Source organism: Salvelinus sp. IW2-2015, linkage group LG13 (assembly GCF_002910315.2).
Source record: "Salvelinus sp. IW2-2015 linkage group LG13, ASM291031v2, whole genome shotgun sequence".
NCBI lineage: Eukaryota > Metazoa > Chordata > Actinopteri > Salmoniformes > Salmonidae > Salvelinus > Salvelinus sp. IW2-2015.
The window spans coordinates 10,642,672-10,658,686 of NC_036853.1; the positions used below are offsets into that span (position 1 = coordinate 10,642,672).

General features: G+C 42.8%; 1 protein-coding gene across 1 annotated transcript in view; it reads right to left on the bottom strand.

Annotated features, from left to right (window-relative positions):
* Positions 1-16,015, bottom strand: part of atp8b3 (ATPase phospholipid transporting 8B3) — a 40,239-nt gene continuing 24,224 nt past the window's right edge. The window contains exons 24-30 of the mRNA XM_023998635.2: positions 14,530-14,716; positions 14,076-14,299; positions 2,971-3,054; positions 2,609-2,833; positions 2,341-2,479; positions 2,096-2,226; positions 1-1,869 (exon numbers count right to left, since the gene is read on the bottom strand). Of these exons, the coding sequence (XP_023854403.1) occupies positions 1,615-1,869; positions 2,096-2,226; positions 2,341-2,479; positions 2,609-2,833; positions 2,971-3,054; positions 14,076-14,299; positions 14,530-14,716 (1,245 nt within the window). The 3' untranslated portion in view covers positions 1-1,614. The remainder of the gene's footprint in view (positions 1,870-2,095; positions 2,227-2,340; positions 2,480-2,608; positions 2,834-2,970; positions 3,055-14,075; positions 14,300-14,529; positions 14,717-16,015) is intronic.

Below are 16,015 nucleotides of genomic sequence, written 5' to 3' on the forward strand. Positions count from 1 at the left end.
TAAGGTGTCAAATATCATTTATTTAGAAAAAATGCATACAAAAGAGAACAGAAAATCATACAAATGTAGGATTTCAATTTGAGACAGTTTGCTACAGGAGGAAAATAATCCTGCAACAACAGGACATGTGAATTATTATGTGGATTATATAATTAATTTACATTTTTGTAGGAGTTGATACATATTTCGTAAGGTAAATTACAAACTTCAGAAGCCTTTTTAAACTTCAAATACACTACAAGTTATGCATTTTCAGCATTACAGGAAATGCACTACTGTATATATACAAAGTATGTTTATATCCCTTCAAATGAGTGGATTCAGCTATTTCAGCCACACCCGTTGCTGACAGGTGTATAAAATTGAGAACACAGCCATGCAAGCACCATAGACAGACATTGGCAGTAGAATGGCCTTACTGAAGAGCTCAGTGATTTTCAACGTGGCACCGTCATAGGATGCCACCTTTCCAACAAGTCAGTTTGTCAAATATCTGCCCTGGTAGAGTTGCCCTGATCAACTGGAAGTACTGTTATTGTGAAGTGGAAACATCTAGGAGCAACAACGGCTCAGTCGCAAAGTGGTAGGTCACACAAGCTCACAGAACGGGACCACCGAGTGCTGAAGCGCGTAGTGCGTAAAAATGCAACATTCACTACCGAATTCCAAACTGCCTCTGGAAGCAATGTCAGCACAATAACTGTTAGTCAGGAGCTGCACGAAATGGGTTTCCATGGCCGAGCAGCCGCACACAAGCCTAAGATCACCATGCGCAATGCCAAGCGTCGGCTGGAGTGGTGTTAAGCTCGCCGCCATTGGACTCTGGAGCAGTGGAAACACATTTTCTGGAGTGATGAGTCACACGTCACCATCTGGCAGTCCAGTAGATGAATCAGGGTTTGGCGGATGCCAGGAGAACGCTACCTGCCCAAATGCACAGTGCCAACTGTAAGGTTTGGTGGAAAAGGAATAATGGTCTGGGGCTGTTTTTCATGGTTCGGGCTAGGCCCCTTAGTTCCAGTGAAGGGAAATCTTAACGCTACAGCATACAATTACATTCTAGACGATTCTGTCCTTCAGACTTTTCGGCAACAGTTTGGGGAAGGCCCTTTCTTGTTTCAGCATGACAATGCCTCCGTGCATGGAGCGAAGTCCATACAGAAATGGTTTGTCGAGATCGGTGTGTAAAAACTTGACTGGCAATGTTCCAACATCTAATGAGAAGCCTTTCCAGAAGAGTGGAAGCTGTTAAAGCAGCAACGTGGGAACCAACTCCATATTAATGCCCATGATTTTGGAATGAAATGTTCAACCAGCAGGAGTCCACAGATGTTTGGTAATGTAGTGTATCTCCTGCAACAGGGTGATCAAATTAAGATCGTACATCTGTATGCCATCCTCACAAACCACTCCCATATCATCCAACCATCATTTGAACAGCTACACCCCGGTCTGGGATTCTGCTGTCCAAGGTGCTGAACTACCAGTGCTAAATCATGGGTTAAACTATGACCCTATAGAAAGGCCCTATTTGCAATGTTTTTACTGCTGTAGAAAATATATTATTCTTGTAGTTGTGGAGGGACCTACACACATTCTCAATCCCATTTCCATCTATTTGGATGAACCATTTTCAGTAATATTCTTCGGAGCATCATCGCTCTGTGTTTGGCCTGCTAGTGTGACATTTTCACCTAAAGTTCCCCTCCTGTCCACCGGGGGAGCTGTGCTACGGCGACTAGCTCCAGAAGTGATGAGACGGCCGATGCCTCGGCCCTGAGACATGGCGTAGGAGGAGCGGCGGTGGGAGTCTCCTCTCCTGAAGCCAGACTTCTGCAGCTCTACAGGCCCGTGCTTGGTGATGTGAACCTGGGGGAAATCAGAGAACAGGAAACATGACTTCTCTCACTGTGGGTAATGTAACATGGCCATTCCACATGCGCACACACACACACACACACACACACACACACACACACACACACACACACACACACACACACACACACACACACACACACACACACACACACACACACACACACAACACACACACACACACACACACACCACAACAGAGTCAATGCAGTCTCACCCTATGTTTGTCTGGGTTAGTGAGGATGATGTTGAGGGTGTGGATGGTAAAGGAGGGTAGGACAGCAGTCCAGGCTGTCAGCAGGGCTGTGAACCACACCACCGGGCTGGGGAAGGCATTCTGAGACACACCTGATCAGACCACAGACAGACACACCCAACCACCTCAATATTACCACACACATAGTCAGTTCAAGACAGTATAAAATATCAATGTTAAGACAGTGGTAGAAGTGAGGTGTGTACCAGGGAAGTAGTAGTCAACTGGGGACATCTCAAATAGCTTGGGACTGTGAGTGATAGGCGTACACACAAAGAACAGGCCAAAGCTGACACACATCGCAGCCACACTCCACTTAGTCCAGTGTCTGGTCAGGAGAATGATCTGAGACACACAAACCAACACACAATGTCCATGTCAATACATGTATCATAATCATCAACGATAATCAGCAGTGATGTGTAACTTCATAGAACTGTTTACGTCCGTTCCATGACCTCTAACTCTTTTAACCTCAATGGTGGCAGAGAACAACAATGCTATGCTGACAGTGACGGCCATGGTCTGGTAGTCCAGGGCAGAGTTGTAGAAGACCCCCAGGGGCATAAAGAAGAGAACCAGAGAGGTGTAGAGGGCATGGAGCAGGGTGGCAGCCAGCAGCCAGGTGTTGAACAGCTCCTGTCTCTGGCCAACCTTGTAGAGCTCCGGCCAGCTCAGACTGCACTCTGCACTCACATCCTATAGGAGAGAGCAGATCAAACAACAGTATGGTAAGAGTCAGGAGTGTGTCCATGGCCACATGGTGTAAAACAGAAACACTGGGCCCTTTGAGATTTCACACCTCGTTACAAAGATGCCTTTCTCTTTTCTCTTACCTGCTCAAAAATGCCCAGGCATTCTACTGGCATTGCAGTGTAGAACACAGTGTACAGGATGATGAACCAATTCTCATACAGAGACTGGAAGAAAACAGCACAGAAAATGGCTAAAACATTGGGCTCTTTAAAAAAAGGTTGCAGTTCCATTATATGATTTGGGGGGTATTTGTTGGGGGGGGTTACAGGTATTTACATTCATATAATTTCATAATCCATATATTTTCTATTCATTATATATACATTGTACCTGTGGGCTGCCACTCCAAAGAAGAAGAAAAAAAGAAGAGAACATAAAATAAAAACATTACAAAGGATCATATTTTTTGTTTAATTAATAATAAATTAAGTATAAACAGGAAAAGAAAACAAAAAAAGAAAAGGGCCTCCCATTCCCCCAACCCCAGCCAACAGCCAGCTGTAACAGTCTCTGATTGATTGAGAGATTCAAGGAGCTATCATCGTTATGTAACATAATAGATGCAAAGCATGAATATTTACATTCAAGCACTTCTAAATTAATTTTGTAACTTTGCCCCAGAAACATTTAACTGCAGGGCACTCCTACATCATATGAAGGAAAGTGGCTACCTGATTTAGGGGACACAGTGAAGAGGTGGGAGTTGGGGCCAATTTAATCGTAAAACGTTTCCTTGGTGTTAAATACAGTCTGTGAACAAACTTAAAATGTATAAATTGGTTTAGATTGCTGGATGCCAATGTCATATTTTTCCATATTCTCTTCCAGTTAAACGGTCGTTCAGATTCAGTCAGATCTGTGGACCATACTTTTTAATGGCTGGCTCAGAATATGAGCTTTCCAAAAGTTGATAATTTATTTATAAATTCCATAATTGGATGGTTCGGGAGTTGCGTTTCCCGAGAGACTCCATAGGCCAGGATAGCTGACCTAAGTTGTAAATATAGAAAAAAGGAGTTGCCTGGTAATGTGTATGTATCTTTCAAATCTTGGAATGTTCTCAAACCATTACTGTACATGATATCGCCAAGGGTACGGTTTCCACATTTGGACTGTTGGCTGGGATGTAAAAGGCCTCCCTCCGTATTGCAAGGCATTATTGTGAAATATTGGAGTATGGGCATGCCATTTTGATTACCTTGATTACCAGTTACATTGTTTTTCAATAGCCAGAAGGGGAAGCCATGGGAAGCATTGAACTACAGAAATTCAGCCAGGGCAATATATTAATTTCAATAATATTTATTCTGCCGGTTAAAGCAACTGGAAAGTTATTCCATCTACTGAGGTTGGATTGAATTGATTTGAGCGTTCTGTTAAGGTTTCTGACAGTGGTTTTATCCAAGGAAGGAAATATATCTACTCCCAAATATGTAAAATGGGAAACAACTGCGATTCCATGAGCAGAGACCAGTGGCGGTCGGTGCCGTTTAAGATGAGGGAGAATTATACTTTTTTTAATGAACATGGACTTATTTCTATTACAGCATATTGGATGACTGTCATTCAATCCCATTCACCCAGTTCAATGTAACATCGATAGGTTGAGGCTACTACATCAGTCTTAAATGTTCTCTGTACCCATCATGAGGTTGCTACAATCTAGCCTATGAATGAAAGACTACAACGTAGGTGCACAGGTCGAGATAATTTTGAGTAATCAAGGTGACAGACAGTGACACATTCAATACCGCTTTGCACTCTTGACTGCATCTAGCTGATCTAGGGTGTAATCATTAGTCCAATAATTGCAAACAAGAGTTTCTATTGGACAAATTCATGTATGTTAATCCCCGTTATCCCCAAATTCATGTACGTTTAAGCTCCTTTGTTTTGTTAATGTTGAGGGAGAGGTTAATTTCTTGGCACCACTCCACCAGGGCCCTCACCTCCTCCCTGTAAGCTATCTCGTCATTGTTGGTAATCAGGCCTACAACTGTTGTGTCATCTGCAAACTTGATGATTGAGTTGGAGGCATGCGTGGCCACGCAGTCGTGGGTGAACACGGAGTACAGGAGGGGGCTGAGCACGCACCCTTGTGGGGCCCCTGTGTTGAGGATCAGCGAAGTGAAGGTGTTGTTTCCTACCTTCACCACCTGGTGTTGAAGGCTGAGCTATAGTCAATGAACAGCATTCTTACATAGGTATTCCACTTGTCCAGATGGGATAGGGCAGTGTGCAGTGCGATCATAAATTGAAGTGGGTCTAGGGTGTCAGGTAAGGGAGAGGTGATATGATCCTTAATTACCCTCTCAAAGCACTTCATGATGACAGAAGCGAGTGCTATGGGGCGATAGTAATTTAGTTCAGTTACCTTTGCTTTCTCAGCTACAGGAACAATGGTGGCCATCTTGAAGCAAGTGGGGACAGCAGACTGGAATAGGGAGAGATTGAATATGTCCGTAAATACTCCAGCCAGCATGCGCATGCTCTGAGGACGCGGCTAGGGATAACGTCTGGGCTGGCAGCCTTGCGAGGGTTAACACGTTTAAATGTCTTACACTCATCAGCCACGGAGAACAAGAGCCCACAGTCCTTGGGAGCGGGCCATGTGTGGCACCGTGTTATCCTCAAAGCGGACGAAGAAGGTGTTTAACTTGTCCGGGAGCAAGACATCGGTGTCCGTGACTTGGCTGGTTTTCCCTTTGTAATCTGTGATTGTCTGTAGACCCTGCCACATACGTCTTCGGCGACTCCACTTTGTCTCTGTACTGAGTTTTTGCCAGTTTGATTACCTTATAGAGGGAATAACTACACTGTTTGTATTCAACCATATTCCCAGTCACCTTGCCATAGTTAAATGCGGTGGTTCGTGCTTTCAGTTTTGTGCGAATGCTGCCATCTATCCACGGTTTACGATTTGGGTAGGTTTTAATAATCACAGTGGGAAATGATGAAGTCAGTCACCGTGTCAGTATATATGTTGATGTTATTCTCAGAGGCTACCCGAAACACTTCCCAGTCCGCGTGATCAAAACAATCTTGAAGCATCGATTCCGATTTGTCAGACCAGCGTTGAATAGACCTAAGCACAGGTACTTCTTGTTTGAGTTTTGTGCCTATAGGAAGGGATGAGCAAAATGGAGTCATGATCTGATTTGCTGAAGGGAGGGTGGGGGAGGGCCTTGGAGGTAGTGGTCAAGTGTTTTAGCAGCGCAAGTACTACAGTCAATTTGTTGATAGAACTTTGGTAGCGTTTTCCTCAAATTTGCTTTGTTAAAATTCCCAGCTACAATAAATGGGGCCTCAGGATATGTGGTTTCCAGTTTGCACAAAGTCCAGTGTAGTTCCTTGAGGGCTGTCGTGGTATCGGCTTGAGGGGGAATCTACACGGCTGTGACTATAACCGAAGAGAATTCCCTTGGGAGGTAATACGGTCGGCATTTGATTGTGAGGTATTCTAGGTCGGGTGAACAAAAGGACTTGAGTTTCTGTATGTTATCACAATCACACCATGAGTGGTTAATCATAAAACTTACAGCCCCGTCTTTCTTCTTCCAGGAGAGTTCTTTATTCCTGTCTGCGCGATGTACTGAGAACCCAGCTGGCTGTATTGAACGGGGACAGTATATCCGGAAAGAGCCATGATTCTGTGAAACAGAGAATGTTACAGTCCCTGACGTCTCTCTGGAAGGTGATCCTAGCCTTGAGCTCGTCTACTTCATTGTCTGGAGACTGAACATTAGCGAGTAATGTACTCGACCCAGTGGATGATGTGCACGCCTCCTGCGTCAGACTAGAAGTACACTCCGAATACCTCTTCTCCACCGGTGGCGTCTTGGAGCAGCCTCTGGGATAAGTTAAATTGCCATGGAGTGTTCGAACAAAGGATCCAATTCGGGAAAGTCGTATTCCTGGTCGTAATGCAGGTGAGTTACCGCCGCTCTGATATCCAAAAGTTATTTCCGGCTGTATCTAATAACACAAAAAACTTTCTGGGGTAATAATGTAAGAAATAATACACACAAAAAGAAAATACACCAAAGTTGCTTAGGAGCTAGAAGCAGAGCTGCCATGTCTGTCGGTGCCATCTTTTTCCAGTGTTGGATAGCCATAGCCAGCTAACTAACATAGCATCCCTCTCTGTTTGAACCGGGTGTTTGCGTAGGCTAAACTAACTAGCTGCATTAGCTAAGTGAAAGTGAAAGTGAAAAATGTTTTACTAGGAAATATAGCTAGCTCTCCCTCTCTCTCTCCCTCTCTCTCTCTCTCTCTCTCTCTCTCTCTCTTTTTGCTTCTCCTTAATTTTGGAAGAAATTAATGTGTTCAAAACTGTTCAACTATTATCTTTCTCTCTCTTTGAGTCAACTCCTCAGCACATTTTATTTGCTGCAGTGCTAGCTAGCTGTAGCTTATGCTTTCAGTACTAGATACATTATCTGATCCTTTGATAGGGTGGACGACATGTCAGTTCATGCTGCAAGAGCTCTGATAGGTTGGAGGACATCCTCCGGAAGTTGTCACAATTACTGTGTAAGTCTATGGAAGGGGGTGAGAACCATGAGCCGCCTAGGTTTAATATTGAAGTCAATGTATCTAGAGGAGGACAGAAGCTAGCTGTCCTCTGGCTACATCATGGTGCTACCCTACAGAGTGCTGCTGAGGCTACTGTAGATCTTGCAAAACAGTCTGTTTTAATCAATTATTTGGTGACGTGAATATATTTACAATATTTTTATCTAAAAAGGCTAACTTTTTTAATGTTGCACTATTTTTATGTTCATGAAATTCACTGAGGATGGTCCTCCCCTGCCTCTTCTGAGGAGCCTCCACAGGTAGAGGTGGAGTCTTCCATCAGGCAGTAGGGCTGATTTGGTTATATCAATTTTATAACTTGAGATTACGATGAATTTATCTATGATCTTCAATGCGTTTGGGAGCGATTGATATACATTGTCTAGATATGGTAAAGTATCATTTGCATATAATGAGATTAAATGATCAGTAGATTTGAGGGAAATTTCTATTATTTCCTTTGATTGATGAATTGCATATGTTCCATTGAGAATAAAATTAGCAAAAGAGAAATTGGATCGCCTTTTCTGCTGCTTTTAGTAATTCTGAACAGAGAGGAGCAGATATGACCTGTTAAAACTTGGCTATGTGATTGGCATATAGCATTTTAATTATATTAATTAAATTGGAGCCAATTCTCGTATGTTCCAAGACAGACCAGAGATATGACCAATCTAGTCTATAAAAAAAAATGATGCATCGAGAGATAAAACAGGTCAAGGAGCTGTTGTTTCTGATGAAGCATTTTAGATACAGTATGTAGTAATTGATGGCGGTTATCCAGCGATAATTTATTTTGTTAGTGTGGACCAATTTTGGTAAGTACGTCTCGAGATGGGATGACAACATTTTGGAAAACAGTTTAATATCTGTGTTTATCAAAGATTTGGGGCCATAGTGTCGAACACTGGGTGGCATCCTTACCTTTGTTTTATTAAGGGGAAATTAGTGCTGTATTCACATCTTAAATAAACCCTTGTGAACGGCTGTGTTAATAATTTTGAGCAATATTGGACCTAATTGATTTCAACAATTTAAATAGAGCTCAGAAGCAATACCGTCCCATACAGGCGATTTGCCTTTATTCATACTACCCAATGCCCTTTTGAGATCATTGAGAGAGACTTGGTCTCCCAGCGAGGTGGCTTCCTCTGTTGAGAGAAGATGAGTTCCTCATTATTTTAGAAAGAACTTAGTCAGGCCTGGTCTGGATTTACAATCAGAGACTTTGTTGTCCTGAAGCCACAACTTTAGAAGTATGCTTGGGGTCAATGTACATTTGGAAGACCCATTTGCGACCAAGCTTTAATTAACTTCCTGACTGATGTCTTGAGATGTTGCTTTAATATATCCATATCATTTTCCTTCCTCATAATGCCATCTATTTTGTGAAGTGCACCAGTCCCTCCTGCAGCAAAGCACCCCCACAACATGATGTTAGCACCCCGTGCTTCACAGATGGGATGGTGTTCTTCTGGCTTGCAAGCGTCCCCCTTTTTCCTCCAAACATAACGATGGTCATTATGGCCAAACAGTTCTATTTTTGTTTCATCAGACCAGAGGACATTTCTTCAAAAAGTATGATCTTTGTCCCCATGTGCAGTTGCAAACCGTAGTCTGGCTTTTTTATGGCGGTTTTGGAGCAGTGGCTTCTTCTTTGTTGAGCGGCCTTTCAGATTATGTCGATATAGGACTCGTTTTACTGGGAAAGAATTTGTTTTTTTTTTTTTTTTTCTTTTTTTTGTACCTGTTCCTACAGCATCTTCACAAGTCTTTGCTGTTGTTCTGGATTGATTTGCACTTTCGCCCACCAAGTACATTCATCTCTAGGAGACAGAACCGTCTCCTTCCTGATCGTATGTACGGCTGTGTGGTTCCATGGTGTTAATACTTGCATACTATTGTTTATACAGATGAACGTGGTACCTTCAGGCGTTTGGAAATTGCTCCTAAAGAAGAACCAGACTTGTGGAGGTCTACAATATTTTTTCTGTCTTCGCTGATTTCTTTTGATTTTCTCATGATGTCAAGCAAAGAGGCACTGAGTTTGAAGGTAGGCCTTGAAATACACCCACAGTACACCTCCAATTGACTCAAATGATGTCATTTAGCCATCAGAAGCTTCTAAAGCCGTGACAAATTTTCTGGAATTTTCCAAGCTGTTAAAGGCACAGTCAACTTAGTGTATGTAAACTTCTGAGCACTGGAATTGTGATAAAGTGAATTATAAGTAAATAATCTGTCTGTAAACAATTGTTGGAAAAATTACTTGTGTCATGACAAAATAGATGTCCTAACCGACTTGCAAAAACTATAGTTTGTTAACAAGAAATTCGTGGAGGGTTGAAAAACGAATTTTAATGACTCCAACCTAAGTGGATGTAAACTTCCGACTTCAACTGTACAGTATCAGTCAAAAGTTCAGACACAACTACTCATTCAAGGGTTTTTCTTTATTTTACGATTTCTACATTGTAAACATCAAAACTATGAAATAACACATATGGAATCATACATCCTACTTCCGGCGCCGAAAAGAGATGGCCGCCTCGCTTCGCGTTCCTTGGAAAATATGCAGTATTGTTTTAGTATTTTACATTGTATAATATGCCCCAGGTAATCTTAGTTTCATTACATACAGTCGGGAGGAACTAATAATATACGATTAACGTCAACTCATCATCGTTCCTACCAGGAATATGACTTTCCCGAAACGGATCCAGTGTTTTGCCTTCCACCCAATACAATGGATCTGATCCAGCCGCGACCCTGTGCGACGCCGTAAAAGGGGCAAAGAGGTCTCGTGGTCAGGCTTCGGAAACGGGCACATCGCGCTCCACTCCAGCATACTACTGCCAATGTCCAGTCTCTTGACAATAAGGTTGATGAAATCCGAGCACGGGTAGAGCAGAGAGACATCATGGATTGCAACGTGCTCTGCTTCACGGAAACATGGCTAACTCAAGAGACGCTAACGGAGTCGGTGCAGCCAGCTGGTTTCTTCATGCATCCCCGACAGAAACAAACATCTTTCTGGTAAGAAGAGGGCGGGGGGGTATGCCTTATGATTAACGAGACGTGGTGTGATCATCATAACAACACACAGGAACTCAAGTCATTCGTTTCACCTGATCTAGAACTCCTCACAATCAAATGTCGACCGCATTATCTACCAAGGGAATTCTCTTCAATCATAATCACAGCCGTATATATCCCCCAAGCAGACACATCGATGGCCCTGAACGAACTTTATCTGACTCTTTGTAAACTGGAAACCACACACCCTGAGGCTGCATTCATCGTAGCTGGGGATTTTAACAAGGCTAATCTAAAAACAAAACTCCCTAAATTCTATCAGCATATCGATTGTGCTACCAGGCTGGAAAAACCCTAGATCATTGTTATACTAATTTCCGCGACGCATATAAGGCCCTCCCCCCCTTTCGGAAAAGCTGACCACGACTCCATTTGTTGATTCCAGCCTACAAACAAAACTAAAACAACAAGCTCCCGCGCTCAGGTCTTTCAACGCTGTCCGACCAATCTGAATCCACGCTTCAAGACTGCTTCGATCACGCGGATTGGAATATGTTCCGCATTGCGTCCAACAACAATATTGACGAATATGCTGATTCGGTGAGCGAGTTCATTAGGAAGTGCATTGACGATCGTTACCCACAGCAACGATTAAAACATTCCCAAACCAGAAACCGTGGATTGACGGCAGCATTCGCGTGAAACTGAAAGCGCGAACCACTGCTTTTAACCAGGGCAAGGTGACCGGAAGCATGACCGAATACAAACAGTGTAGCTATTCTCTCCGCAAGGCAATCAAACAGGCTAAGTCCCAGTACAGAGACAAAATCGAGTCGCAATTCAACAGCTCACACAAAGAGGTAATTGGCAGGGTCTACAGTCAATCACGGATTACAAAAAGAAAACCAGCCCCGTCGCGGACCAGGATGTCTTGCTCCCAGACAGGCTAAACAACTTTTTTGCCCGCTTTGAGGACAATACAGTGCCACTGACACGGCCCCCTACCAAAACCTGCGGCTCTCCTTCACTGCAGCCGAGGTGAGTAAAACATTTAAACGTGTTAACCCTCGCAAGGCTGCAGGCCCAACGGCATTCCAGCCGCGTCCTCAGAGCATGCGCAGACCAGCTGCTGGTGTGTTTACGGACATATTCAATCAATCCTTATCCCAGTCTGCTGTTCCCACATGCTTCAAGAGGGCCACCATTGTTCCTGTTCCCAAGAAAGCTAGGAACTGAGCTAAACGACTACCGCCCCGTAGCACTCACTTCGTCATCATGAAGTGCTTTGAGAGACTAGTCAAGGACCATATCACTCCACCCTACCGGACACCCTAGACCCACTCCAATTTGCTTACCGACCCAATAGGTCCACAGACGACGCAATCGCAACCACACTGCACACTGCCCTAACCCATCTGACAAGAGGAATACCCATGTGAGAATGCTGTTCATCATTACAGCTCAGCATTTAACACCATATACCCTCCAAACTTCAACCTCAGGAGGCTGAAGAAATTCGGCTTGTCACCAAAAGCACTCACCAACTTCTACAGATGCACAATCGAGAGCATCCTGTCGGGCTGTATCACCGCCTGGTACGGCAACTGCTCCGCCCACAACCGTAAGGCTCTCCAGAGGGTAGTGAGGTCTGCAGAACGCACCACCAGGGCAAACTACCTGCCCTCCAGGACACCTACACCACCCGATGTCACAGGAAGGCCATAAAGATCATCAAGACAACAACCACCCAACCACTGCCTGTTCACCCCGCTATCATCCAGAAGGCGAGGTCAGTACAGGTGCATCAAAGCAGGGACCGAGAGACTGAAAAACAGCTTCTATCTCAAGGCCATCAGACTGTTAAACAGCCACCACTAACATTTAGCGGCCGCTGCCAACATACTGACTCAACTCCAGCCACTTTAAAAATGGGAATTGATGGAAATTATGTAAAAATGTACCACTAGCCACTTTAAACAATGCCACTTAATATAATGTTTACATACCCTACATTACCCATCTCATATGTATATACTGTACTCTATATCATCTACTGCATCTTGCCATCTTTATGTAATACATGTACCACTAGCCACTTTAAACTATGCCACTTTATGTTTACATACCCTACAGTACTCATCTCATATGTATATACCGTACTCTATACCATACTGCATCTTGCCATGCCGTTCTGTACCACCACTCATTCATATATCTTTATGTACATATTCTTTATCCCTTTACACTTGTGTGTGTGTATAAGGTAGTAGTTGTGGAATTGTTAGGTTAGATTACTTGTTGGTTATTACTGCATTGTCGGAACTAGAAGCACAACATTTCGCTACACTCGCATTAACATCTGCTAACCATGTGTATGTGACTAATAAAATTTGATTTGATTTGATTTGATATAGTAACCAAAAAAGTGTTAAACAAATCTAAATATATTTTTTTACTGTTGGAAAAGCATTTCAGGTGAAGCTGGTTGAGAGAATGCCAAGAGTGTGCAAAGCTGTTATCAAGGCAAAGGGTGGCTTCTGTAAAGAATCTGAAATATAACATATATTTTATATATTTTGATTTGTTTAACACTTTTTTGGTTACTATATGATTCCATATGATGTCTTCACTATTATTCTACAATGTAGAATATAGTAAATATAAAGAAAAACCCTTGAATGAGTAGTTTTTTTTGCAGTGGTGTAAAGTACTTAAATAACAACACTCTAAAGTACTACTTAAGAAGTTTTTAAGGGTATCTGTACTTAACTTTACTATTTATATTTTTGACAATTTGTACTTTTACTTCACTACATTCCTAAAGAAAATAATGTACGTTTTACTCCATACATTTTCCTTCACACCCAAAAGTACTTACATTGAATGCTTAGCAGGACAGGAAAATGGTCCAATTCACACACATCCCTGGTCATCCCTACTACCTCTGATCTGGCGGACTCACTAAACACACATGCTTCGTTTATAAATGATGTCTGAGTGTTGGAGTGTGCTCCTCTAGCCATAAACTAAAAAACAAGAAAATAGTGCTGTCTAGTTTGCTTAATATAAGGAATTTGAAATGATTTCTACTTTTACTTTTGATACTTAAGTATATTTTAGCAATTACATTTACTTTTGATACTTAAGTATATTTAAAACCAAATACTTTTAGACTTTTACTCAAGTAGTATTTTACTGGGTGACTAACACTTTTACTTGAGTAATTTTTTATTAAGGTATCTTTACTTTAAGTCAAGTGTGACAATTGTATACTTTTTCCACCACTGGTTCATTGCTAGGATATCAAGACAGCTGTAACATTTGATAGCAATATTGAGGCCTTTCAAATTCCAAGAAATAATGGGTAGCGTTGCCATAAAAAAACGAATGCATTATTAACGATGGAATTGTTATCTTTAGTGTTAATAAGCCCATGGATGTGAAACAAAAACAGGACCCACAGGGAAACCCACCCATTGGTCATTCCCCACCCAGAACCCTCTCCCCCGTAAACCATTAGCGTTATATGAATGATTCTGGTGCTAAACCAATGTGACCAGTGTTGCCATCTAACCTGGGCACTGAAGCCGTTGAAGAAGCCGAACCAAATGTGCACCAAAGCGAAGCTGCAGGTTTTGTACAGGAAGTAACGCAGAAAGACAGCAATTCGGCGGTACGACCAGCGTCCGTGGACCAATAGGAGTCTCTGTAGGAATCTGAACTTGGCCAGGGTATAGTCAGCATTCTGAACTGCCTGACCCCCCTCTACCCCAGCCAAACCTACCCCTATATGAGCCGCTACAGGAGGGAGGAGGAGAGAGAGAGAGAGAGAGAGAGAGAGAGAGAGAGAGAGAGAGAAGAGAGAGAGAGAGAGAGAGAGAGAGAGAGAGAGAGAGAGAGAGAGAGAGAGAGAGAGAGAGAGAGAGAGAGTGAGAAGTGAGTGAGAAAGAACATGTTAAATACACCCTGTCTTTGAACAGAAATCATAACATAATTTCACAGTCAACCTTTTTGTCCATCACACTCACTCTTGATCATGTTCACGTCGTTGGCGCCGTCACCTATTGCCATGATGATGGAGGCGGTGTTTTTCCTAACGAGTGTGACCACGTCAGCCTTCTGGCCGGGAGTCACACGGCAACAGAGCACTGACTGGCACAGCCCTGCCAGGGACATGAACCTGGCACCCCACTCTGGCCTGGCATCAAACTCCGCCTGAGAAGGGACAAACCATGAACACTATTAACCTTTTGTCTGATGGTTTTCTGAATAAACAACAAGATAAGGCAGTCTTTAGATAAAGGGAGTGTTTACTAGACTCAGAGCAAATGAATGATACAGAATTATGGATAATCACTAAGCTATAAGGTTTTCAGTCTTATGGTCTTAAAAGGGAGCGTATTAGCATTAACACCTTTACTACCGGTCCAAAGATTTAGAACTGTCACGCCCTGATCTGTTTCACCTGTCTTTGTGCTTGTCTCCACCCCCCACCAAGTGTCGCCCATCTTCCCCAGTATCCCCTGTGTATTTATACCTGTGTTCTCTGTTTGTCTGTTGCCAGTTCGTTTTGTTCTTAGAACCTACCTGTGTTTTGTTTCCCTGCCCCCGCTTGTTCCTTGCTCCTGTTTTCTAGTTTCCCGGTTCTGACCGTTCTGCCTGCCCTGACCCTGAGCCTGCCTGTTGTCCTGTACCTTTGACCCACTACTGTGGATTACGGACCTCTGCCTGACCTGATCCTGAGCTTGCCTGCTGTTCCGGTGCCTTATATCCCCTCTGAATTATTGACCCCTGCCAGCCTTGACCTGTCATTTTCCTGCCCCTGTTTAAAGAATAAACTTTAGTTTCTTCAACACTGTCTGTGTCACGCCCTGACCTTAGAGAGCCTTTTTATTTCTCTATTTGGTTAGGTCGCGGTGTGATTTGGGTGGGCATTCTAGTTTTTCTATTTCTTTGTTGTCCGGGTATGGCTCCCAATCAGAGGCAGCTGTCTATCGTTGTCTCTGATTGGGGATCATACTTAGACAGCCTTTTTTCCACCTTTAGTTTGTGGGATCTTGTTTTTGTGTAGTGCCTGTGAGCACTGCATTTGCTTCACGTATCGTTTATCCTTTATTGTTTTTTGTGAGTTTCATTATTAAAGATGTGGAACTCTACGCACGCTGCACCTTGGTCCGCTCATTTCAACGAACATGACAGTCTGCACCTGGGTCATTACTTAAAAGGTGATAAGAACACCTACTCATTCAAGGATTTTTCTTTATTTTTTTACTATTTTCTATATTGTAGAATAATAGTGAAGACATCAAAACTGTGAAATATAGTAAATAAAAAAAGTGTTAAACAATTGAAAATATATTTTATATTTGAGATTCTTCAAATAGCCACCGTTTTCCTTGATGACAGCTTTGTAATCTCATGACATTCTCTCAACCAGCTTCATGAGGTAATCACCTGGAATGCATTTCAATTAACAGGTGTGCCTTCTTAAAAGTAAATTTGTGGAATTTCTTT